At 43.8% G+C, this 27818-nt stretch overlaps 1 protein-coding gene across 1 annotated transcript in view; it reads right to left on the bottom strand.

Annotated features, from left to right (window-relative positions):
- Nucleotides 1-27818, bottom strand: part of LOC121283199 (rap1 GTPase-activating protein 2-like) — a 327656-nt gene that overhangs the window by 6559 nt on the left and 293279 nt on the right. Inside the window, exons 12-21 of the mRNA XM_041197449.1 lie at nt 24526-24626; nt 23366-23495; nt 16407-16562; nt 15959-16030; nt 13876-13962; nt 13434-13568; nt 7565-7702; nt 6290-6387; nt 2353-2466; nt 1832-1952 (exon numbers count right to left, since the gene is read on the bottom strand). Of these exons, the coding sequence (XP_041053383.1) occupies nt 1832-1952; nt 2353-2466; nt 6290-6387; nt 7565-7702; nt 13434-13568; nt 13876-13962; nt 15959-16030; nt 16407-16562; nt 23366-23495; nt 24526-24626 (1152 nt within the window). The remainder of the gene's footprint in view (nt 1-1831; nt 1953-2352; nt 2467-6289; nt 6388-7564; nt 7703-13433; nt 13569-13875; nt 13963-15958; nt 16031-16406; nt 16563-23365; nt 23496-24525; nt 24627-27818) is intronic.

Raw genomic sequence — 27818 nt, 5'->3', positions numbered from 1 at the left:
AATAATAATAATAATGAGGCTATCACCATTCACCATTATTACAGTGAAATTGAACAGTAACTTCTAGCATCCTCACATGCACAGTTAAACATGGCAACCCAAAGGTTGCTCTCACAGATTCTCTGCTCTTCCACAGGAGGCAGGGTTTGCTGTCCTCATCTATCAAGTGGCATCAAAATCACTGTAACAGTGTGAACTTGGGGTTATTGCCAACTAGTCCCACACTAAAAGAGCTGAAAAATCTAGGTCTGATATAATTAAGAGTAGGTGAGTCTTTAACACAGAGTAATAAATAATAATTACTGCTGAACAGCTTCTCTGGCCCTCAAAATTTAACAGGAGGTCTCATTTCCTCAGAAGAAACTTAATGTTGCGGATTTTGAAACAAATAAAAATTCGAATGAGTTTTTTGCACTTTTCTTTTTGTCTCTTTTATCCCTTTCCCTTAATCCCATCTGCATTTTCCAATCTTTATTTTGCTTCCTATATATGATTTAAATGCAATATGTATTTCCTGTTTCACACCTTGAGGCCAGGGTTTTCCCACAGGCTTTGGGACCGAATGGAGATCCTGAGTCCCACTAGGGTAGCTCTTTTCCCAGATGATGCCTCCTAATTGGTCACCACTGAGCTCGCCATTCAATTACTGATGGGGGGGGGGGTGGGGGAGGTTCTGATGCTGCTGGCCCAATCACAGTGCTGGCTGCTCCAGAGCCTCGACAACGCCTTCGAGAGTGGCGGGCGCTACGGAGGCAAGGGTTTGGGCCGTGGGTGAAATCTTTGCAGTGGGCAGCTGATTCTCATTCCTACCCACCCTAGGGAAACATTCCTGGAGGCGTGAAGCCGTCCCAATGTGGCTCCCCTCTATTTCCCCGGCAACACCCATCCCCCCCACCTCCGCCTCCACTCCCTCCATCTTGGGGTTGGGAAAATTCAGCTCTGATTGATTGAAGAGCTTTACTGGTGTTCTCCCTGTTCACAGATGCCACAGATCCCCTGTAGATAGCGCCACATTGAACCCTGCATTAATGGAAATCTCCACTGACAAGCCCATGACAAGTCTGTTGGTGATTGTAAGTGAGCTGAACAGTGAAAGTTGTTCCTTTGCTACGGAGAGGAAAATTTGGATTTATGTATTATATTCTTGTCTTTCTTTCTGAAGGCGGCAATGGGAGTTCCATGGGTGACAATGGCTCTCTCTCTGCCATCCAGTACCTTCTTCGTGGCATTGGATGTTAGATGGCTATTTGATTGTATTTTGGTGGAAGGGGGCATCAAAGCTGATTGTTCCCTTGTTACTTCACCACACACATGCATTTTCCATTAGGGTATCACTGAGTAGCGGTCCAGAGCAGGGAACTCTGCATAATGTTATATTTTGCTCTCTTTATTGCAAAGCTGCTGAGGGCAATTGCACTAGACTGTTGCTTTAGTTAAGATCAGCCAACTCAACACAAGCCAGGGGTAGAATCTGGGACCTACCTGACCTCTTTGACTCATATTTAAAACCTTTTACTCCGGGTGGTCAGGTAAACATCTGGAGTGTGCAGACTCACTGAAGAGTCAGTTCGGACTCAAAATGTTAACACTGTTTCTCTCTCCACAGATGCTGCCAGACCTGCTGAGTTTTCCCATCACTGTTTTTATTTCAGAACTCCAGCATCCGCAGTATTTTGCTTTTATTCTGGAGTATGTACGTGAGCACGAAAACTGTGTGACAACACTGAGGCTTTCTTACACTGACAGTCTGTGACAGGTAGGTTGACCTCGCCCATTTTACTGTGTATCTGTTCCAGTAGCTCTCCCCGAGGCAGATCCTGCATATACTCACTGTGTTGGCCTCGTATTCCTCCAATACTTCATTCTCGCCAGCCGTGCTGCTGAAGCTACTCGTACTTGACGATGAACGGGAGATGTTGCCCCTGCCATTCTCCTTGAGTTTGTTGAAGGTTCTGCCGAAGAGTAATGAGTGACAACATGAGAAGCTAGGATTATGCCATGTGGCGCTGCCTTCATCACTTGGTAAGAGAGCAGCAGAGCACCATCAACAGTGGCTACAAATAGGACGATGGGGTTGACCAAGCCTGACAGAGAAATGGTGTATTAGCATGGCACATGGCTGGAACACCAACAGATTAGAAGGACATGGGTCAACACTCAGTTCTGGTGCTTGGGCAAGGTATTAAGTGCAAGCAAGCTCAACAGGAAAAGTTCATGAGCAATTCTTGGCCACGTTTCCCACTGTGATACATGTCATTGAAGATACAGTTGCAAATAAAAAAGTGTTACTGAAAAATGTCGAGAGAGGCACACATTGGCATTTCTCCTGGTGTTTAATGCTGTTGACGTTACCTGTCTTTGTTGGGGCCCATTTCAGGAGAGCTTGGGTTGGAGGATGTTTCCCATCTGATGTCCGATGAGATCTGACCACTCTCAGGGGTCCTCGTTAAACTCGACAGGCTTTCACTGCCACAGAAAAATTAAAGTCAACACGTCAGTGTCACCTTTAGAGAATATGTTAACTATTCTCCTTTTGAATTTGTCCCTTAACATTATGCAAGGTCACACTGAGGCACTTCAAATTCTCCTCAATAGCCTCGATTCCTGGTGCTGTGAAATCAGCCCCATTTATACCCCAAACAAATTGTGCGTTTCACAGCTGCCTGGCTTCAGCCAAAACAGCATCAGTCAAGATTTTACTTTCAGTGTGAGCTAACCTGTAGGAGGATATGCTGGTAGGGTGGGAGGAGATAGGTATCATCACAAACCAGATGGGCCAAATGGCCTGTTGAACAATTCCATGTAATTCCCTGTAATCTCATTCTTACACTAGCCACATTATAACCACAACCAATGAGATTTGAACCTTACAAATGGAATCAAGGGGTTCTGTAGACCGTCAATGTTATGTTCTTTTTCTGTGATGTAAACATACCAATCATACATAAGGATTGGTGAAACAATAATGTGGGATCTTATTTGAAGTTAAGACTTTATATAGAGAGTTATTAGGAGGCTAAGTATAGTATTGCCTGCTGCTTGCGTACTGCCTACAAGTCATGGGACTAGTACATCACATATGACATCGATTGACAGTAATTTAAGATATGCCCCCTTAAAGGCATATGTTCTCATATCACAACATCCCCTTTTATCCTAACTAAAGGTTTACCTCTAAAGAATCAAACAACAACCAACATCTAGGAACCCTTTAAGTGTAAAGTAAGATAGCCATGACAAAGGGGGAAACGTCCAGTTGTGGGAAGGGACATTGGGGCAACCGTTCCAGGCTGGAGCACAGTAATATGATTTTTCTATAGTTTCTGACCTTTTAAATGAGTCACACCTCTTTAACAGTGTCAAATGCATTATTCCTGGCATGTTGTGAGCCTTCTGCTAAACTTGTACATCAGTAACAACAACTTCCATTCATAAAGCGCCTTCAAACTAATAAAACATCCCAAGGCGTTTCACAGGAAATTTGACACCAAGCCACAGGGGGAGATATTAAGACTGGAGACCAAAAACGATTGGCTTTAAGATGTGCCTTAAAGGAGGAGAGGGAGGTAGAGAGGTGGAGAGTTTAGGGAGGAGATTTCAGAGCTTGGGTCACAGATAGCTGGTGGAACGGCTGCTAACGATGAAGTGAAGGAAATCGGGATGTGCAAGAGCCAGAGTTGGAGGAGCGTGGAGATCTCGGAAGGTGGTTTGACTGGATGAGGTTAGAGGTAGGAATGGGCAAAACCATTGGATGGATTTGGAAACAAGGGTGATCATTTTAAAATCAAGGAATTGTCGGACAAGCACAACAACAAAAAAGCCTGCCAATATCTCTGAAACCCTGCAGTATCCTTAGCTCTGGTCATTCTGCTCATCTTGATTCAATAGCTAGCTGCCTTACTCAGTTACTTTCAGTCGGAATGCTTAAACATCCTATTTAATTAAGGTAGGTCAACAGCTTTGTTAAGCTGCTCATTTAACCATTTGGAAAAAAAGTTTCCTGTCACTAACACAAATCACTAAAAATAAAACCTCAATCTGAACTGAGTAGCTGCCTTTAAAGAGCCAGGACCACTGTTAAAGGGTTGAAAATACTCCAGGATTGTCATGGAGTGTCCAGGAATAAAGAGGAAGGTCGTGGACACTTGTGCACAATCTAGGGGGACAAAAATTATGGGGGCATGATTTTTTTAAATTTTCACTGCTTATTAGTTATATAAAAGTTTGGAGGTGAAGAAACAGCTGTTTGAATGGCTGAGGCAGTTGGAGGCGACTGGTCATTTGTGGAAACGCCCAGGAAAATGTGCTAGAGCTGGCAATTCTAGTCACAAATCATCAGCATGGTTTGGGTTTATATACCAAGTGCTTCATCACTGAGTCCTAGTCATAGCCGTAAAGTCATTATGGTCAAAAGGAGGCCATTTGGCCCATCCAGTCCATGTTGACTCTCTGTGCAGCAATCCAGTCAGCCCCATTTCCCCTGCTCTATCCCCCGTAACCTGCGAGTTTGCTTCCTTCAAAATGTGGCAACCAATTTCCTTGAGAAATCTGGATGAAGGGTCAAGATCCAAAGCGCAAGACTAAGGTCCGGATTTTCTAGTCTCGTCCACCGCTGGGATCATCCGGTACCGCTGAAAGTCAATGGATTTTTGGCTGGGCTGCCGAATCTCCCTCAGCGGGTCCCACCACAACAGGACAAGAAAGTCCCAGCCTAAGTGTTTATAATCCGTTTTAGCACTATTACTCAGATAGGGTTACCAACTCTGGTCGGCCTGACATCTGCAGGATTTCCAACTGCCCCATCTAGCAAATCAGCCTTTCTTCGCCATCTAAATGTTTTTATAACCGATCCACGATAGTATCCAAAGGAAATGAAAAGCAGCACTCGATGTTTTTGTTCAATCTCCTAGGATCTTTCTCCTGGGTTGCTTGCGACAATGCCCAGGAGAATAATCGTCAATTTTAGAGACTCCAGGGCAATCCTGGAGAGTTGGCAATCCTATACTCGGGAGGCCGTCTCTAGAGCATCTCAAGCTTTATCTCAAAATGCCCGCCTTTGCAGAAGTAGGTGAAATATGGGCCACAGAACTGGGACAGCAGCAACTGGAACATAGAATATTGTGGGATGAGTGTTAGGGCACCAATCATCTAAACTTTGGAGTCAAATGGCTGATGTCAGATAGGCCCTCTGTTGCCCAATTTTCCATTCTATCAACTTCAACTCGCCAAGGCTCCTTCAACAGCACCTTCCAAACCCACGACCTTTACCACCTAAAAGGAAAGACAAGTGAAGAGGGTGCATTGGAACATCACCACCTGCAAGTTCCCTTCCAAGTCACACACTATCCTGACTTGGAAATATATCACCGTTCCTTCAAAATCCTGGAACTCCCTCCCTAACAGCACTGTGGGTGTACCTACACCACCTGGACTACAGTGGTTCAAGGAGGTGGCTCACCACCACCTTCTGAAGCAAATTAGGGATGGGCAATAAATGCTGGCCTAGTATTTGGCCTAGTGTTGCAGCTTTACCCAGTCTGGCCTACATGTGACTCTCAATCCACAGCAATGTGGTTGACTCTTAACTGCCCCCTGAAATAGCCTAGCAAGCCACTAAGTTCAAGGGCAATTGAGGATGGAGAACAAATGCTGGTCTTACCAGTGTGGCCCTCCATCCCATGGAAAAATAAAGAAAAAAAATATCAAGAGGGGAGATGAGGCAAAATGTTTTCATTTCGAATTATTAAATCTGAATGCTCTACTTGAAAGGGTGGTGGATGCTGATTCCCTCAATAACTTTAAAAGGAAGATGGGTGGGTCCTTGCCAATGAGGAGCTTACAGGGTTACTGTCAAAAAGCAGTGACGTGGGACTAAACATGACTGCTCTTTCAAAGAGTCAGTACAGGCACGATGGGCTGAATGGCCTTCTTCTGTGCTGTAAGCTTCAATAATTCTTCCATGTATCACATGTTAGGGTGGGGTGGGTCAGGGTTAGGATGCCAATCATTTAAACTTTTGGTGTCCAATGGCTGATGTCAGATAGGCCCTTTGTTGCCCAATTTTCCTGTCTACCAACTTCAACTCGCCAAGGCTCCTTCGACTGGACCTTCCAAACCCATGACCTCTACCACCTGGAAGGACAAGGGCAGCAGATGCATAAGAATATCACCACCTGCAAGTGCCCCTACATGTATCACCAGCAACAAGGTTCGAAAGGGTACAAGTGAAGTCAAGGTAAAAAGAGACGGTTACAAAGTAACTGAAGAGAAACAGAGGTCACATGCTTACCACCGTGGTCTGCCATCCAATTGACTATCTGAGCTTGTATGGGGCCGAGGAAAGAGAGCTGATCTCCTTTTTACTGGGCTCTTCAGAAGCTTTGCTTGCTGCCAAAGTAAACGAGAAGTTTGTTATGCTAAGAGATTGCTACATCATTGTCGAAATAGGTGAAATATGGGCGACAGAACCAGAACAACAGCAATTGTGGTTCAGATGTCAGCAGAAGCCGGTGAATTTTCTCGATTCTAGTAGCCTCTCCTTTGCCCTGATGACAGTGACAGGGATTGTAGATCATCTATATCACAGGTTAAACTGCCTGATGGATATGGTCACATCGGTGCTTGGATAAAGCCATGAACCAAGACTAAGATTATTGTGCCAAAAGCTAACCTCAAACTCCTCATGAGATTGGACAATGGCCCAGCCTCATGGATTGACAAGTTTGAAGCATTTTCATTAAATTCCAGTTACCATAATGTCCCAACCATCAGTGCAAATAGGACTGAAGTCCGGATCATGAGCTGCCTGGAAAAACTCAGCCCTCAGTTTCCAGTCCGAGATTGGGCAATGTCCTAGGGTAACACTTGCAGGATATGGCCCAGTGTCATTTCTAGTTATGTGAAATGGACACCGTACATCTCTGAACTTACCCTTCCTGTACCTGAGCTTCAACCCGCCTGACAGATATTTATAGGCTTCTTGTAGCTGTGGATGTTGACAGAACAGATATTTTGCCGTGTTCCCTACACTTTTGTGAACTTCATTAATTGAATACATTTGAGAGCTTGGCAGACTGTTTGATGTGCAATTTTATTCTAAATCATTTTTAGTTCTAATATAATTTTGGCTAATGAAAATTAACTATAACTGTTGTGAATAGTTTATGAAATTCCCCATGGTGGAAGGGAACTGGCCCACCACTTATATGGAGATTTACATTCATCTTCTTAATCGTAGGTTCCTGTAGTTTTTCTCCCCTATTTCTGTGAGGATGTGACTGCCCTCTAAGGAGCAGATGCCTGCAATCATCTGATTCTACCCACGGACCCGTCATCATTCATAGGGTTGTGGGGAAAGAGCAGGGGAGTAGGATTAATTGGACAGCTCTTTCAAAGAGTCAGCACTGGCACGATGTGCTGAATGGCCTCCACTTGTGCAGTACAATCCTATCTTGTAACGTCGCCTCGAACGGGCCTTCCAGCAGGATGATGACCGAAAGCCTCAGCTAACAGTTACTGAGTGGTCCTTTGCTGCATGCCTAAGGGTGGAGTGATGTGTACTCACGTTAGGGGGGTGCTTGATGATTTCCATCACGCTGTGTGGGATCCCACCACTCTGGCTGCCCGGCAACCCTCCGCTGTAGTGTTTCTTGTGGCTCGACACCATGGTCTCCATCGAGTGGCTGCGAACGCGGATCGCCCTCTGTTTTAGAAAGAAAGATGCGGTCTGTGAAGTGCACGAAGGGTTCTGTCTCTGATTCAAAAATCAATCGGTGATACAAATCTGCATCGTTCACTTCTCAGCTCATTGTGATTTTCTACCTAGCTGGCTCACCATTGTTCAGCTTATTTCTATAGCACAGGCTGGAATTTCACAGCACCCCTGCATTTTCTATTCCAGAAAGCTAGTTGGTGAAGGATAGTGCTGCAGCCAATCTTTACTCTGCCTTACATTTATTTATGAAATGACACATTACAAGCACATACCTCCTAGCTCACTGCATAAAGAGTGTCTCTTTATACTGGTTTGAGTAGAACAGTAAAATAAGCAAATGAACTAATAAACAAATGGACCAATTAACAGCCCCAAGTGTTTCTCTATATATGCTTAAGTGAAACCCTAATTAATGCCCTGCACCTACATATAATTAAACACAAATGGCATTCAATTAGCACAGTACCTCTATTAGTAGGAGGTTATCGGCAGGTACTTGTATACAGCAGTTCAAGCGTCAACCAAGCCTATTGTTTTTTTTTCACTGTTTTGCTGAATTTAGCATTCGTCAAGGTGAAAGATGTTGGTGCCCTTTTCATGTCAGGAAGTGTCAGCATTTCTAGGCCAGGTATAGAGTGTTAATTAATCATTCCTCTCTCTGTCCTATCACAGATTTTTCCCTTTTCTTCCTTCCCTGCTCCCACTTTACCCAGGCTCTGTGATGGCTTAAAAAGTCATTCATCTTTGACATCTTCCCATTCTGACAAAAGCTCATTGACCTGATGTCTCTCTCCAGAAATGCTGCCAGACTTGCTTTGTTGAGGGTTTCAGCATTTTTTGTTTTTATTTCATATTCGCAGCATCTTCAGTGTTTTTGTTTTTGTTTCAGGTATGGTAAGGTTGGTGGGGTACAAGGTATGGTGGCCCATAACCTGCCCCAGGATTGTGCCTTAGCAACAAACTCGCAGGGGTATCCCATACTGCACCAATGTGATATTTTTTCTACTCTAACTGAGCTCATCCAAGACTCCAATGTACATGCCCTAAGTCCAGCTCACCCATCACTCCTGTGCTCGCTGACTTACATTGACTCACGGTTTGGTAATGCCTTGATTTTAAAATTCTCATCTTTATTTGTAAACCCCTCCATGACCGCATTCTATTCCATCTTTGAAGCCTGCTCCAGCTCCAGAACCCTCATCCAATTCTGGCCTCTTGCGTGTACCCAATTTCCATCATTCCGCCATTGGCTGTGTTTTCAGGTGTCTGAATTCTGGAATTCCTTCAGCCTCTCCATTTCACTTTCCTCCATGAACATGCTCCTTTACAACCTTGATCTTGCCCTAAGCTTTCACCTCTCCTAATATCTCCTTATATGTCTTGGTATCACACTTTGCTTGATAATATTTTTGTAAAGTGCCTTGTGATGAGTTACATGAAGGGCACGACAGGAATGCAAATTATTTTTGTTGCTGCTGCCACACAGAATATTTGGACAGGATTACCAATTTAATGCTAAATCACAGATGGCATGTGGCTAGCCAAAATCTATCTCACCTTTTAAAAAAACAAAAGACCAGCAAGTGCAGACTTAGCTCCCCACTACCCTCCTCCAGACGAGAACCTGTCAATGTCAGCGGAGCTGTCCCTACAGATCCATTTTTCCAACAGGAAACCACGTTTATCCTCATCTATTTCTGCACCTTATTAGCTGTGGACATTCATGGTCACCATACACGAGCAAAGCATCAGAACCAAACTTAAAATTCTGCCCTGCGCTGCCTTTGTTTTAGAAGCTATTTGAGGTACACTTTACCAATGTCATCTTGTCCCATCCCATGAACCCACCCCCCACAATCACAAAAAAAAGCCCCCAAGCAGGATTTAGTTTCTACTCCCTGTTTAAAGTGGAAGATTAATTGCTCAAAGATAACTGGGCCTGGAATGTGAAAAATGTTTCACCTTAAAAGTTGTGAAGGCTTTTGTCAATGGGGCTTTTATTTAATCCCAGGCTCACTCATTGCCAAAGCCAATGCCCTTTTGCATTATTTTTGTTTTGTGATTAAAGCAGTCGAGGGTGAAAAAGAATTCATTATGAGAAGTTTAGCTGCCTCTCCCAAATCATTCCAAACTTGATTTTCCTTACGCTTCGGCTGTGAAATTAAAGGTTGGGATTAAGCAGCTTTTCTTTTCAACACTGCTTCCGCTTCAAGGCCAAAGGCTGGAGGTGGCAACATTCAAAGCATCAGAAAAACGCACATCTGTAGCAGCTCCCCACAGAATCTTGAGGTGCAGGCCTGAGTACTACTTGTGTACTACGAGAGATCCTTATTCCTCATTATTTTTCATCTGTCACTCATTTTTAAAAAATAAATAACAGAATCACAAATGAAATTACCAATCGTGTAAAAGCATTTCATCCTGTAATTTTAAAGAACATACATTTCACGTGCTCCGCATAACCAAAGTACTTCACACCTGTCATGAGGCTATCCCCTTTTCTTTTTGAAAACATGACTTCAACTTTCAACTGACTTGGAAATTTTGCAATTTGAAATGAGACACGACAACCTACTTAAAAATGCAAGGCCACCTTCCAAGGTGAAGACAAAAAAGTAAACAAGACACCCTCAGGGGAGTGTGAAGAGAGGATCATTTCCTACAATTCAAAGATCTATCGTCACTGTCTGAGGAAGAGACATTAAAATGCCAAGTGATGAATATTGAATCAACGGCTGCCACCGGCAGACCCGCTCAAAACCCCTTGGAAATACACAATGGGTGAAATATAACAGGCCAGACTGCAGGCTCTGAGGAGAGATTGCAAGTGACACAGGTAATGTCAAGAAAGCTTTCAGCAGAGGAAAGGAGCTGAAAAGCTGTGCTCTCTCCCTCCTTCTCTCTCTTTTGGAAAAAGTGTGCATCACCCGGTTTGAGAAGTCAATTATCAGAAACCTACCAGCAAACTGAGGCCTCATAACTGCAAAATCTTCTACATCTGACCACATCCAAGAAAGCGGCTAGCCTAAATTATCTGCAACATTTAAAACCTACACCTCAAGTAAAATTAAAGGATGCTTAAATGTCCATATTCTTTTAACTTCTTTTAAAAATTGGATTCTAACTTCCCTTATTTTTGATACCTGTGTGTGAGACATATTGTGTTTTTATTATTTTTTTTCTCCGGTTTAGTGGTTAATAAATTAGCTCTTTAACTCAAGAAAACCTTTTGTTTGATTGGCTCCTTCTTGCTCCCAGCTTAAATAGTTAAATGCATTCTGATTTGAAAAATTAATCCTTGTGAAAAAGAACCTATGTTGCGACCAACTGAGGTGGTTGGGTAGAGTGGAGCCACTTCGCTCCTCCTCACCTGGTCAGAACGCATCAGATGAATGCATTAGCGATGTAGGTAAACACAGCAGCTAATCTGCACCCGGCAAGATCCCACCAGTAGCAATGAGATAAATAATCAGACAATATACACTCCCGGTGATGTTATTGGCCAGGACGTTGGGAGAGCTTCCCTGCTGTCCTTCAAATAGTGCTGTGGAATATTTTATGTGCACCTGAGAGGGCAAATGGGGCCATGGTTCAATGTCTCATCTGAAAGACAGCACCTCCAACAGTCTCGCACTGAACTGTCAGCCCAGGTTATATGTGCAAGTTTCTGGTGTAGCTCTTGAATCCACAACCTTCTGAGTGAAAGGTGGGTCTGTTGGTATTGAGCCAAGGCTGACCACTTTAAAATTTAAGCTATCCGGCACACTAAATAAAGACGATCAACAACTCATATAAAACTGACAAATTCTGACGATTGCCAGCAATTCAAGAACCAAAAAGGGAAAGGGGGGTTTAATAGTGAAGGTGGGACCGTCCATCAAAACCAACTAACAGGAAAGATTTTTCCTCAAAGGAGTTTCAGGTCTGAGAGTGTAACTTACAGACTGTTGCAAGAGATTCTTTTTCTTTTAATATATAAATATACATATATTTGGGGTGTGCGTACGTGTGTATTTCCAAGCTGACATACAATTCCTATATGACACATGCTTTGTGCATACATCCTCATCTCATCCCTCTCATACAACCTTCCAACAGATCTTTGCTCATCGAATTTTGACCCCTTGTGCATCCCTGATTTTAATCGCTCCACCATGGGTGGTCATACCTTCAGCTGCCTGGGGCACTAGGCTCAGGAATTCACTCCCTAAACTTCTTGGCCTTTCTACCTCACTTTCCTCCTTTAAGACTCCCCTTAAAACCTATCTCTTTGACCAAGGTTTTGGTCATCTGGCCTAACATTGCCTTATGTGGCTCGGTGTCAAATTTTGCTTTATAATGCTCTTGTGAAGCGCCTGAGCCGTTTTATCATGTTAAAATCACTATATAAATACAAGTTGTTGTTGTATGGTGCCTTTTAATGTGCCTCAAAAACACTGAGTGCTTCACATGCAATTGGTTGCTTTCAAGTAAAAGGTGATTTGCTGTGCGGGGAGATATGTTTTGTGCACAGTGATACCCACAGCATCAATGAGATGATTGACTCACTTGGCAGCAGTGGCTGAGGGAAGATATTGGCCAGGATATCAAGAGAACCCCTTACTCTTCTTCCAATAGTGTTATGGGATTCTTCTACTTTAGATGATGTCTTGAAGTGGAGATTGAATCACTGCCTGTGCCTCACTGACAGCCATCTGGTGGTTTATATTATGGAAGGGATTGCACTTCTGTTTTTCCTTCAGATGACTGATGGCAGCTTTCTAGTGGCAATGACTTTGAGCTTGCAGCGACATGCAAGCCTTCTGATGTCGGCTGCACAGGATCTCGAGTCACTTTTAGATGGTGAATCGATCCTCACTCTCAATGTCATACATTATATGCACGTGTTGTTTTTATTGGGAAACCTTGGTGAGAAGAACACCAAGATTGATAAGAGAATTTCCTGGGCTTTAAAAGGGCTGTAGATATGGGAGGTAGATAGGATGCAGGGGTTTCCCATTTTGTCATCCTGAGGAAAGTACAATTTGGTAACGGTCTTGATTTCAGCACAATAAGGATATCTAATCCATTTGGAGTGGAAGTTAGGGACATTGTTTTGGGTGTGCATTAGGGGGAAAGAAGGGTATTGTGTCATAGGTTTGGGATTAGGATTTTGGAGAGAGACAGTAGGGGTAAAGGGAACATCGTCTGATTGGGGTATGAAAAGCAGTGTTTAGATGGATCAGATTTTCACCATATACGCTAATGAAGGAATAGAAAGTTGTATATCCAATTTGCAGATTAACTAAGTTAGGTGGCCCAGTAAATTGTGTTAGATGGAACCAGAAAGTCACAAAAGGGGCCTGGACAGATTTATGTCCAAATAGCTGACAAGAGTACATCTGAAGTTTAAGAACAAGAGGTCTCCCTTTAAAGACTGAGCTTAGGAGAATTTTTACTCTGAGGGTTGTTAGTATGTGGAATTCTATTCCCCGGAGAGCAGTGGAGCCTCGGTCATTGAATTTATTCAAGGCTGAGTTGGATAGATTTTTGATAGACAAGGAAGTCAAGGGTTATGGGGGCAGGCAGGACAGTGGAATTGAGACCACAACCAGATCAGCCATGATCTTATTGAATGGTGGAGAAGGCTCAAAGGGCCAAATGACCTACTCCTGCTCTTAGGTTCTATGTTCCTGATGTGCCAGATTTGGATGCAACCTGTTCAAATGGGCGGCTTTACCTTGAAAGACTCTAGGAATCCTCCATGGCCGCCATTCTCCATCTTCTCTTCATCAGAGCCCAGCCCCAACATGGCCTGGGTCTGGCTGTGGAGCTCATCATGCAGGTTGTCCAGCAGCGCTGCTCGTGTGCGATTCTGTGCAGTGAGATTGAAAACATGTGATACCTCAATGTGACACACAAGAGTTTCCTAGACATCTTATTATACAGTGTATAAACTCTAGACTGGAGATAAACAAAAGATACTGCTTGTCTTGCCATACAGTGAAGTACTTTTTATTGTTCCACTCTTTGACATTAATCAAAACAATACTGAAAATAATCTACTTTGATTGAAAGTGCGCACAGCAAATTTCTCTCCTAATGTTAGACAGCAGCGTTGGCTCAATTGTTGAAAGAATCACTCTTCCTGCAGTCCTCATGATTTAAATGTGCATTCTTACCTCCAGCTTTGCAAACTTCTCAGACTTGTAGCAAGCGGATTCTGCATTGATGAGCTTTGTGAGCAGAAACTCTCTGAATTCAGGGCCCTAGGCATAAAAAGTGCACATTCAGGAGTTTGATTTGTGAAAAATATTTAACGATTGATTGATGTGGTGCCCCGAGTCTCCATAGCGATACCTCAAAGTGATGGATGGGGGAGTTTAACCCTATGGGTGCCTTGCTAATGCATTCCCAATCTCAAAAAGTTGCCACATAGAGGTAACAAGAACGGTAAAGCTGCTCCGCCACAGTGGTTGGATGGAGGTAAGAGAAGTCTAAAGAGCTTCATGGATGCAACCCATGTTATATGATTCTTCGGCACAGTACATAAGTTCACACCAGTACTGCAGAATCAGTAGTATAACATGTGATAACTACCATCACATGTTTCTGGACTATATCAATGGGAGATCATCGAGTTACAAAAAATACATTTAAATAACCCAAGAATCAAATTTCAAAAGATTCAGCTTCTAAATCCTTGTAATAGATGGACACCATCTGGCAAATAACATCAGGGATGAGAAAGAGCCATCAAAGTTAGCCCTCTAACACATCAACTGTTCCATCATAACAGCTCAATGTGTTCTGAATCATTCCAATGTTATCACGCCATTGCTTTGTTTGCAATATTATTGCAGACATTTATCACTTTGAGGACTCATAATGGCATACGAATGAAAGAAATAGGAGCAGGAGTAGGTCATACAGACCCTCGAGCCTGCTCTGTCATTCAATAAGATTATGGTTGACTTTCAGCCACAACTCCACTTTCTAGCCCGATTCCCATAGCCCTTGATTTCCATAGAGTCCAAAATCCATCAACCTTAGTCTTGAATATACTTAATTACTGAACATCCAAAGCTCTCTGGGGTGGAGAATCCAAATATTTCACAGCCCTCTGAGTGAAGAAATTTCTCTCCATTGGACTGAAATGGCTGTCCCCTATCCTGAGTCTATGAATCATAGGAACATAGGAGCAGGAATAGGCCACTCGACCTTTCAAACCAGCTCTGCCATTCAATAAGATCATGGATGATCTGATTGTGGTCTCAACTCCATCTTCCTGTTTGCCCCCATAACCTTTGACTCTCTTGTCTGTCAAAAATCTATCTAACTCAGCCTTGAATAAATTCAATGACCCAGACTCCACTAGTCTCTGGGAAAGAGAATTCCACAGACTAATGATCCTCAAGAAAAAATAATTCTCCTTATCTCCATCTTGAAAGGGAGACCTCTAGTTCTAGTGTCCGCCACCAGAGGAAACATCTTCCTGGTATCCACTCTATAAAGTCCCTTCAGGAGCTTATATGTTTCAATAAGATCACCTCTCATTCTTCTAAACTCCAGTGGGTTTAGGCCCAAACTGTTCAACCTTTCTTTATAAAATAATCCCTTCATCGCAGAAATGAGTTGAGTCAGCCTTCTCTGAACTGTTTCTAACACAACAATTATATCTTTTTTCAAATAAGGAGACCAAACTGTACACAGTACTCCAGATCTGGTCTCACTAAGGCCCTGAATAACTGCAGTAAAATTTCCCTACTTTTATATTCCATTCCTCTTGCAATAAACACCAACATGCCATTTGTCTTCCTAATCACTTGCTGTACCTGCATACTAATTCCTTGTGATGCATGTGGGACACCCAGATTCCCCTGTGCCACCGAGTTCTGCCATCTCTCGCCATTTCCCTGCCAAAGTGCATAAGTTCACATTTTCCCACATTATACTCCATCTGCCAATTATTTTTTGCCCGTTCTCTTAACCGGTCTAAATCTCTTTGTAGGCTCATTACCTCCTCTTGACAAGTTACTTTCCGACTTATCTTGGCATCATTAGCAAATTTAGCTACCATACATTCAGTCCCTTCATCCAAGTCATTGATAAAGATTGTGAATAGCTGAGCCTCCTAGTTCTAGACTCTCCAGCCAAGGGAAACAACCTCCCAACATCCTTTCTGTAAGAGATGCCTGTTGTATAGAAGATTCCACCCTGTAAATACAAAATAAGCTTTACTGGACATGAATTAAACCTGCTTACCTTTTTAAACACAGGTGGGCTTGGCAACTGTGGGCCAAAGAGACGAACACCCTCTCGAGCAGTGACTGAAACCTGACAAGGATGAGAGGATTATTATCAGAGAGCATCTTTTGAGTGAATCTAAGCCCACATTAAATCAGGTGTACAGTGGGTGCCATTTATATGCACATCAATTGAATGGCCTTCTCCTGTGCTTATGAGTTTGATTTATGAATGACTTGAATGGACAAGGTGTGTAAAAAAGGCTATTGGTTCGCTGAGTGTAATTCACGCCACTGATTAAAATTGGTTTCACCCCCCACTTTGTGTCATAAAGAAAAGATGGCAATGTGACAAATAAGTCAGATGCCATTAGAATGGACAAGTTGGCATTAATACTCCATTATTGTTGTGTGGCTGGTTCAGATGGTTCAATTCTTCCCCTTATTTCTTTGACCCAATATGTTACCTTATAAGTAGTTTTATCTGCACAGGAAGACTCCACCTGCACCACAATGTACGCGTGAAGGAAATTGGAAGCGATCATATCCGGAACAAAAGGTGTGTTTTCTTCTTGGAACACGATAGCCACAATGTCATTCCCGATATGTCGTTTTCTTTGCAGCTGGTGATGCAGAAACTCAAAGTTTAGCCAAAGTGAATTCTACCTCTTAAAATTAGGAAGAAATCACATTTCCAGTCACCAGGGAGAACTTAAATGCTCAATTATAACACTCATCCATTCACAGAGCTCGATATTCGGATATATCTATTTGCTAACCCTTTGCTTTCTCTCCCTTTCTTGTAAAGGAGCTGACTCGCACTAGGAGGGGTATTATTCCAGGGATATGAGGTGACCTCTGTTACTTCCCTCAACTGGACAATCATTGAGTAGGAGGGTGGGCAAGCTGGTCAAGAATGGTGAGCATCACAACTAAGGCAGATCCACATGGGCATCTACCAACAAGAATTGTGAGATACCATTCAGGACAAGAAGCCGGGGCCAATTTCTCCTTTCCTTAACTGAGACACACTGATGAATATTCTGTCATCTCTACTAGTCAAGATCACGTATCTCAGTACAGACCTGGGATTTTCCCTGGCATGTGACTCAGGTACTGACTGGTCACTGTGGGAAACCGTGATGCTAACAGCGGAATATTTCCATTTCTAGAATCCATCTCTTGTGAAACTTGATCGTGTGTTATTAAAGCTCCCTTGTGGTGTTGGGTAACATGTTGCTTGGACACCAGGAACTGATGACAGCTTACTCAGAAATACAAACCTAACTGTGAATGGAAGTAGAGGACAAGAGCAGGAGCTTCACCTACATTTGGTTCTTGTTCTAGAAGCAGTTGAATCATTTCCTACAGCCACAAATATCTTAGATCAAATGAAATTCAAAGTAAATGTTTTGTACGAGTTATGACGTTGTTGAAACTGAATACTTTTCTGAATACTCCGAGTAACAGCTGGGAGTTTACTCATTGACCCTTCCTTTCTTTTGGAATTCAGAACTTGTTCTTCTACCAATATGTCTTTATGAAAAAAGTAAGATCAAATCCTTGCAAGTTACACAAGACACACTGGTCATAAAATTTCCTGCCAATTAACAACAGGTTACTTTTTGAAGGAACATAAGAACAGGAATATGGCATTCAGCCCGGGAGCCTGTTTTTGCACAGGGTGAATTGCCCTTGCAGACAGCCAACACAGACACGACAGGCCGAATGGCCTCCTTCTGTGCTGTAACCATTCGATTACGATTGATCTGTATCTCAACTCCATCTACCTCCTTTCATTATCGAGCTCTGTAACATGCAATACACTTGACAAGCAAATGATAAACTTCCAGAAATCAGTATTTCCAAGATTTGTGATTCACAGTAGGGGTCATAATGTTCCATCCAAGTAAGAGTCTTGAGCTAACGCTGCCAAAGATGTCAGTTCTGAGTGTTTCAGTGCTACCTCAGGACTCTTGCTTGGAAATGATCTGAAGGCAGCCTTGAGGAAATGTGAATATTGGCACTGCTGCCTGCATCAGCGATGTGCCTGAACAGTAGTCTTATTGCAGCAAGGATTCTCACCTAGATTATTTACCTTCAGTGGTATTATATACTCTTTAGTATAACATTTCACAGAAATGGAAAAGAACCCGGCTATCTTGTGGCTGGTGAATGATGTTTATAAAGTGTTTAAGAACAAAAGAAACAGGAGCAGGAGCAGCCTGCCTGACCATTCAATATGATCATCTTCGGTCTTAACTGCACTTTCCTGCCTGATTCCCATGCCCCTTGATTTCTTAAGAGTGTAAAGATCTGTCTATCCCAACATTGGAAATATGCAGTGAAGGAGCATCCACAATCCTCTGGGGTACACATACCAAAGATTCAGAACCCTCAGAGTGAAGAAATGCAGATGGTTTATAATGCAACACACACCCACCTACACATGCACGCACACACACCTGTTCACCCATGAAGGTAGAATGAGCGGGCAAGTGGCAGATGAAATTTTAATGCAGAGAAGTGTGAGATGATTCATTTTGGTAGGAAGGACACGAGAGAGACAATATAAAATAAAAGGGTACAATTTTAAAGGAGGTACAGAAGCAGAGGGACCTGGGGGTGTAGGTGCACAAATCAATGATGGTGCCGGACAGGTTGAGCGAACAGTTAGTAAAATATACATGATCCTGGGCTTTATTCAATGAGTCAGCGTACAAAAGCAACCTGTTAAACCTGTTTAATCTTTATACAAGGACTCTTCTGATGAAGAGTCATATTAGACTTGAAAGGTTATCTCTTTTCTCTCTCCACGGATGCTGCCAGACCTGTTGAGCTTTTCCAGCATTTTCTGCTTTTATTAGACCTTTATGACACACTGGTATGGCCTCAGCTGGATTATTACATCCAATCTGGGCACCACACTTTAGGAAGGTATTAGGCAGAATGTAGGAAAGATTCAAAAGAATGGTTCCAGGGATGAGGAACTTTCAGACAGGTAGATAGATTGGAGAAGCTGGGGCTGTTTTTATTGGGGAAGAGGAGATTCAGAGGAGATTTGATTGAGGTCAAAATCACAAGGGGCCTGGACAGCTGTAGATAGAGTGAAACTGCTCCTATTGATGGAAGGGTTGTGAATCAGAGGACAGGGGTTTAGGGTAACTAACAAAAGAAGCAAAGGTGACTTGAGGAAAACCTTTTTTTAATGCAGTGAGTGGTAAGGATCTGGAATGCACTGCCTGAGAGTGTGATGGAGGCAGGTTCAATCATGGCTTTGAAAAGGGAATTGGATCATTATCGGAAAAGGAAGAATTTGCAGGGCCACGTGGAAAAGGCAGGAGAGTGGCACAGCGTGAATTGCCCTTGCAGAGAGCCAACACAGACACGACAGGCCGAATGGCCTCCTTCTGTGCTGTAACCATTCGGTGATTCCATGATTCTATAACAGCCAATAGAACTTTTCTCTTATCGTCATTTCGCATCAGCGCAAAACACAACGAAAGCTCAACTTAAGGAGCTGATACCCTTGAACAGATGCTGGATTAAACTGTCTGCTGGGTCCTACAAGGGTGGGGGGGTGATCTAATGCAGTGTGCCTCCTGATCATCTGCCATAATTCTGGCAGAAAAGTGGTGGAAATGGTGCGAATGCCATTTTAATGCTGTTTTTCCAGACATTTTGTGGCTCTTCCTGCCAGTCATGTGAGACGATCAGGAGACATTCCCCATGGCCCCACCAGTGGAAATTCAGCCCCCTACATCTCCAGCTCTGGTCAGCTAATCTTAGGCAGGATATCACTGCCCAAGGGCCAGTGAACAGGAAAGACTTTGGCAAAAATGTATGAGGTAAAATGAAAGAAGCTGTGATCATTTACTTTGCCATTATCAGTTCAGTCTGGGGGCGGAAAATCTAAACAGGCGAAAGAGTCATTGCAACGGGTTTTAAATACCAGGAAACACAAGGGCAAAATTTAAAAAGTCAGGAGCAAGAATGGAAGTCAGACAGGACATCTCAAAGAATAATTATGTTTTGGTGATGTGAGAAAGGCTGACAGTATAAAAGATGCTAACGATGCTTTGCTGGAACAGAAAGAAATTGAGTAATAGGGCGGGGGGCAGGCAGGTGACAGGTAGATCAATCTAGAAAGCAGACGTTCCTAAGAACTTGTATGTTCACTTTTACAAAGTAAGGCACCGCCAAAGTCACTTTCATCTGTAAAATAATCCACGTTCCCCTAAAACTGGGAAAAGTGCATGCGATTTGGGGGTAGGAACATCAAAGTCTGAGCTCTGAAAATTCATGGCCTGTCATCATGGTTGTTATGTGAAAGCCATTGCCGGCAACTATTGCCCCTGCCAGAGTTCGTGGGGTCAGTGGGAGGGTACCTCATTTTCCTGGGGCTGATAGGTGCACGTACCACTATAGCCACATCTCTCTTGCCTGCGTGCATGACACAAGCTAGATCAACCCATGCGCGACCACCTTTTGGGGAGTCAGTGGGTGAGTGGTTGTCCAAACCTTTCCCGGATGCCACGAAGCACCCCGCCCCCCCCCCCGCCCCCCCCACCCCACCCCCCCCCACCCCCACCCCCCCAAACCCACTCCCTCCCTCCCCGGGAGCATCCTTCTAACCATTTGGAGCTGAATATGCCTCATCTCACTTGGTTCTGGCTCCAGTCCCACGTCGGGTTCAGCTGAACTGGGGAAGTGGCCATTCCTGCTGTACAAACTCCCTGGCCTCAGCGACCACCAGGGTGTCATTTGCCTTATAAAGGGGTAAGTGTGGAGGGGGGGGGGCGCGGTTCTGCCCGTTATAAAAGTTCCCAGGGAAATCTCAGACCTGGCACAATTTGGTCCCTGTGATTTGTGCTGGGTTCCATCAGATTCTTGCTGGAGTTACAGCCGAATCTCAGTGGATATTCATGGTTCAAGTGCCTTTCCGTTCACTCACTATGTTAATTAAAGACCTAATGTTGCAAAAGGTGGTACACAGTGGGCGTGTACACATTTGTAACTCTCTACACAGAGTTTCCGTCCTCAGCCATGATGTAACGTGAAAGCATAGTTTCTCCCACTATAGTCTCCCATAACTCTGGTGGAACAATTCTGGTAACTCTGGAACATTGGTTTGCTGTTCTGCCTGGGTTTCCATACCTCATCCGATGTAATTTCGGCAGACGAGAGGAAAACCTCAGCAGGAATTCACCCCAGCCCTCCCACACACCCCCAGCAAGGTCAGACTCTTGCTCAGATTGAACGAGATAAAGGATGGAATCGTCCCAGAATCACACTAAGTGTGGTGGCAGGCATGAAAAATGATGTTCTACCCGCTGGCCGCAAAGGCGGGTTTTCACACCGTATCGTCCACTTTCCGCCTCATTAATTATTTCAGCCACAGGAAACATGTAGTCTCACTAGCAGGTGGCCTCTGAGGGAGGCTATGTGATTCCTCACTCTGTATGCCCTATATAAAATACAGCCGCACACACAGTTCTCAACGCTTGCAGTCCAGGACCGCTCCAGTGAAGACGAGTTCAGTGACCTGTCACTGGAATGCCTTTTGGAGGCTCGCTATGATGTCCTCCAACCCCGCTCTGGCTGTAGGAGGTCCAGCAAACTCACCCCTCCAGCTTTGGAGATGGTGGCAGTGATGGTCAGTGCCAACTCTGCACAGAAGAGGTTGACCATCCAGTGCAGAAAGAGGATTAATGGTTTCATCTGTGCTGCCAGGTTAAGTCAACCATCTCATCACTCTAAACCCACATACGGACAAGCCCATCATTCGCTGGCATCTCACTCACTGCCAGCTCAAGGGACATCACCACTCACTCTCTCTCACACACTCTCACATCTCCATCTGGCCTCATTTTCTCTGGAGACTGCCTCCTCAGTTCTCACGATCTTGAGACCACTTGCACAGATAAACATGTGCCCCCACATACACCCTGGGATACCCTCCTTCCCCAGTACAGCCCTTGCCCTGCAGCCTCTTCTCTTGCCTGAAGTCACTTCTTCCCCTTCCCCGAGCAAGCCCTAGCCCTGCAGCCATTGAAAAGCCACCCTTGCCTTACGGCTGCTCTAGTAGGTAGAGCCTGTGAGCCCCCCTACACATGGTGTGGTGCTGCCTGCGAAGCCTGGCGCTGATGACCACAAGAGCTGCCAGAAGCAAGGTAGGCAATCAAACCTCAAAGTCCCGAGTGAAGTGCAGCTCAACAGGAGCACGTCGCTTATGTACAGTTGTGAAGCATGCCAGTATGCAATCACACCAGCATGCCTGGATGATCCAGCATTGGGGGGGGTGGGGGGAGTGATGATTCTGGCGAGCAAGGCTTATAATGAGATGATAAAGTATTGAAATTAGGTTCCTGATGTGTGGCGGTGGGAAATGTGGCCTGCCATTGACAGGTGGAGCAGATGATCGTAAACTGGTTTTACAATGACGTGAAGCCGGTTTTTGTGATCTCCCGATATTTTCTACTCCCGCCCACTGCAAACAGGGGTGGCTGATTCTGCCCAGAGAAAACATCAAGAGAGTCAGCCCATATTACTCATTCCCCTCCTTAGTAGTGGGGTATAGAAACACTAATAAAGCAAGCAGTGCTTGTTCCATTGGCTTGGGATGCTTAAAAAAATAACTTAATCAATTCATTTTTATTTGTGCCTAGAAGCAAAGAAGGCGAAGAGGTGATTGGCTCGAATGAAGACTGACCTTCAGCACATTTGGCCTCAACTTTCTGAAACACGAACCTTACTTTCTCCCTAGTGTCCTGGCCTTAAAGACTGTTCCCGAACACATTTCAGAACAAAAGAAAAGGCATTTGTTTATATAGCACCTTTCGCAACCTCAAGTCACATATCAATGACATAGTTTTGAAGTGTAGTCACTGTTGTAACAGAGGAAATGAGGCAGCCAATTTGCGCACAGCAAGCTCCCACAAACAGCAATGTGATAATGACCTATTAATCTGTTCTTAATGATATTTCTTGAGGCAATCAGGATGCTGGGGAGAAGTCCCCCGTTCTTCCTTAAAAAAAAGATTTTTACATCCATCCGAGAGGGAAGATGGATTTAATGTCTTAACTAAAAATGATGCAAGATTTTGAAAGGGTGTAAGGAAAGACAATTTCCTCTGCTGAAGAACATACTGCTGAGGGTGTCATTAAAACTGTCACTACAAGCAAGATACATGGTTGGCAAATCATTTTTAAAAAATACACATGGGATGCTTTGCTGCGGGGACCCTTTTTAAGGGAAGAATAGATAAACATCAGAAGCCAGAGGAAGAGGCAGCACCATGAAGAACAAACGGCGGGGGGGGGGGGGGGGGGGCAATGGGGTTCGTTTTGCAGAGAGATAGCACAGATAATGATGGGCAGAGTGGTCTCCTTTGGACTGTAAACGTGCATGGTTCTATTGACCTACCTGCTGAGAGTCTCCTTCCGTAAACGGCAGCTTTGTGGAAACATGGAACATTATCTCTCTGTCTTTGAAGGTGGTGTAGATAGACTCTAACCCTGTTTGACCATGTGCAACATCAAGGCCTCCTCGAAAGCTATATTGGAAAAATATTTTATATCCATATTATACTTTTATTTGCATGAATTCTTTCAAAGTCAGGTACAACCTGTACATGATTTATTGAACTTTACTTGCAAATGTTTGTAGATTGACGTGCATTACATAGGAATTGGGAACTGTCTCCTCTTGTGGACTATGGCCAAGAGTTTCCACTTTGGGTGCAATGTGTGATTCGGAGGCAAATTGTGCTCAAAGTTGTGCTAGTTTTAAGAAGTATTTCTTTTTGCTCAAGTTTCCACTCGTTTGCAAATTGCTAACTGTAAAATCTTCCCTGAACCAGTGCGATCCGGCAGCATTGTAGAACATAATCAATGTGCAGTAAAAAAGATTCGATATGCTTAAGAGTGGTGCTACAAAAAGAGTTAATTCTCCCAAAAAGAGTTAAGACCGGTGCTGTTTTATTAATGCAGCTGAAGTTTAAGTTACCACAAAAAGAAAAGCATTTTTAAAACACCGTTCTTAAATAACTACAAAAGGCTTTTGAAAATAGTACAGAACCATTTGTTAGTTACATTAGCATACAACAATCAATTTCTCAGCAAATCGAAAAAACTATTTCAAAACCTGCCTGTTAGGGTCCCTGTGCACAAACTAATCCAGCTTCATTTTAAGAGCCTTCTTGCTAGCCTGCAAACGAGCACAAGTAGCAGAAACTTGCCATTTGGTTAATTCGATCTGGGTGGGTGTCCAGTTTTGAGAGTGGGACCAGCTTCTAGCACAAGGCTTTTTTTTAGATTAGCGTGGAAGATCGTGGAGACACGATTTGTGCTGATGTAGTCTGCGCTTGAAACTCCTTGACCTTTTAACGCTAGGTTAGCCAATGTTGGGTTAAGTTGCACTTAAATAACCAGAGCAACTTAAAGGAAATTTCAGCATGTTTAATTTTTAAAATCATGAGGTAACCACAGCATTGGTAAAATTAACTGAATCGGTGGTTGAGCCTTGGGAAAAGAGATCTTTGGAATTCCCGACCACAACGAAGAATGTGCAAAATGTTCGCTCACCCTTTGAATTCCTGGAGCACAATTGTGTCTCCAAGTAAGTTCAAGAATTCCTTAAAAACAGGGCTTTCTTCATTGTTCCCAAACAATTCCGCTTCCGTAGTCTGGAACGTAGAAATAAAGTACTTTAGTATTTAAAGACTAAGCACGGTGAAGTGCTGGAACCCAGGTTTATTTCAGTCACAACGAGCTGTGACTGTGTCAAATGACCCCTTATCTAAAACAAAAACAGAATTACCTGGAAAAACTCAGCAGGTCTGGCAGCATCGGCGGAGAAGAAAAGAGTTGACGTTTCGAGTCCTCATGACCCTTCGACAGAACTTGAGTTCGAGTCCAAGAAAGAGTTGAAATATAAGCTGGTTTAAGGTGTGTGTGTGGGGGGTGGAGAGAGAGAGAGACAGAGAAGTGGAGGGGGGGGTGTGGTTGTAGGGACAAACAAGCAGTGATAGGAGCAGATCATCAAAAGATGTCAACAACAATAGAACACATAGGTGTTAAAGTTGGTGATATTATCTAAACGAATGTGCTAATTAAGAATGGATGGTAGGGCACTCAAGGTATAGCTCTAGTGGGGGTGGGGAGAGCATAAAAGATTTTTAAAAATTTAAAAATAATGGAAGTAGGTGGGAAAAGGAAAATCTATATAATTTATTGGAAAAAAAAAGGAAGGGGCAAACAGAAAGGGGGTGGGGATGGGGGAGGGAGCTCACGACCTAAAGTTGTTGAATTCAATATTCAGTCCGGAAGGCTGTAAAGTGCCTAGTCGGAAGATGAGGTGTTGTTCCTCCAGTTTGCGTTGGGCTTCACTAGAACAATGCAGCAAGACAAGGACAGACATGCCGAAGCTGCCAGACCTGCTGAGTTTTTCCAGGTAATTCTGTTTTTGTTTTGGATTTCCAGCATCTGCAGGTTTTTTGTTTTGACCCCTTATCTAAGCAGCTATCACATGATGTATTCTAACAAGCCTGAAAACAGTGACACGGGATCAGGCGTTCACCACACGAACCTTGCCACAAAGTTACAGCACAGGAAAAGGCTATTCGGCCCAAACGCTCCATGCTGGTGTTTATGCCCCAGACAAGCCTCCCCCCCGCCCTCCTTTATCTAATCCTATCCACATATCCTTCCATTCCATTCTCCCGCATGCTACATTTACCTGCCTCAAGTCTCTGGAATATGATGTGAGCCCATAACCTTCTGTTCACACTCTCAAAGGTAGGGGTGTGAACAATTGAGCTATGGCCCTTATTAAATTATCATTGAATTCTCACTAAATTGTGTCTGCTCAATCGGACCATCATACGTGCACTCTCGAACTTGCAGAAACCTTGTTGGCGAATGACTAACGGGAAATGATTCAATAAATATTCCATGGAAGACAAAAAACCCTTTATCTTCCTCTTCCCAGAAGGAAAAAAAAGAGTTTGGACCGGTACTGTTATTCCCCAGTTTTTACTGTTTTTTTTCGTTCTTGCAAAAGAATACTTTAATTAGTTTGCACTGTATCAGGAAGATCACAGCTGCAGCATTTAGAGGGAGTGCAGCGAAGGTTCACCAGATGGGATGGAAAGATTGTCGTATGAGGAGAGATTGGGCCAACTAGGCCTGTATTCACTGGCGTTTAGAAGAAGGAGAGGGGATCTCTTCGAAACATATAAAATTCTGACAGGGATGAACAGACTGGATGCAGGGATGATATTTCCTCTGGCTGGGGTGGGGGGGGGTCTGGAACAAGGGGTCACAGTCTCAGGATACGGGGTAGACCATTTAGGACTGAGATGAGGACTCTGTTGAAGAGTCATACGGACTCGAAACGTTAACTGTGTTCCTCTCCGCAGAGGCTGTCAGACCTGCTGAGTTTTTCCAGCTATTTTTATTTTTGTTTTAGATTTCCAGCATCCGCAGTATTTTGCTTTTATCTTATATGAGGAGAAACATCTTCACTCAGAGGGTGGTGAACCTATGGAATTCCCTACCATAGAAGGCTGTGGAGATCAAGTCACTGAATATATCTAAGAAGAAAATAGATAGATTTCCGGACTCTGAAGGCATCAAGGGGTATGGGGAGAATGTGGGAGTACGGCGTTGAGATAGAGGATTAGCCATGATCATACTGAACAGTGGATCAGGCTCAAAGGGCCAAATGACCTACTCCTGCTCCTATTTTCTGTGTTCCTGTCAACGACTTTTGGGTGCCCTATAAAATGATCTCCATTTGTGCACACCCCAAAATTCCTCCGATATCTCTTTGGCCAGGATTTTACATTTGGTGTGTGGGGGTGGGCCCGACATGCTGGAATGTAAAATGACGCGTGATGGTGTCGGGCGTGTGTTGTCGCGCAGTCTCGCGATGTTGCGATCGGTGGGTGCGTGCCGGAGTTGGCTGATAATTAAAAGGCCTATGACGGCCATTAACAACTTCATTAACTGAAAACTTACGCTGCCCGTCCAACCCGACAGCAGGCAAAAAGGCCGAGCGGCCTTTACATATTTTCGGAAACCTCATCCACGAGCGGGATGAGGTTTTCCTAAAGCTTTTACAAGTTGAACAAAAACTTTTTTTGAAAAATAAAAACGTGTCCCATTTCATGTGCCACAGTCACATGGGGGGGGGGGAATGTTTCATTAAATTGTTAATGTTTTTAGTAATTTCTTTAAAAAGTGCTTCAATCTCCCTGAGGCACGGAGGTTGAAGTGCTCTCTCGTGCGCACACACGCAAGGGTGTTGGACCCGACTTTCCCTCCTTCCCCTGCTCCCACAGGTAAGTGCCCACCGCTCGCAACCCACGCTGGGCAGGCCTTAATTGGCCCGCCCGTGTGAAATCGAGGAGCCGAGCTAACCGTGGGTGGCGGTTGGCTCTGTGACCACCCCTGCCCGCTCCCGCTGAGCCTGCCCAACGTGGGAAAAATTCAGGCCTTAAGATTAAGCAGTGCAGATTCCTTGACTTTGGATCACATAACTCTACATGTATCCACTTCAGGTGACAAACCTGTACCTTCAAACAAATCCCTGGGCCCGCACATGTTTGTAGGTGGAAGAATGCACAAACTGATTGAAATTAACATTTAGATAATGTCTTTATAATTGCTAGAAGCTTCCTCATTTGTATGCACAGAAGACTGTAAAGACATCCATGAGTGATGTGGCTGTTATCTCAGGCCCCATAAGCACTCTGTCAACAATCTCACATTAACATTACAGAACATTGCCTGGTATTAGCTCCAAGTTATACCTAATAAATATAAAGTGAAGCTATTTTGATAAATGCTGGTATACTCCAAGATTGAATCTTATG

This window comes from Carcharodon carcharias, chromosome 10, assembly GCF_017639515.1.
Source record: "Carcharodon carcharias isolate sCarCar2 chromosome 10, sCarCar2.pri, whole genome shotgun sequence".
In the NCBI taxonomy this organism is placed as follows: Eukaryota; Metazoa; Chordata; class Chondrichthyes; order Lamniformes; family Lamnidae; genus Carcharodon; species Carcharodon carcharias.
Note: the sequence above shows the minus strand (reverse complement) of the source record. Positions and strands in the feature narration are given on the sequence as shown.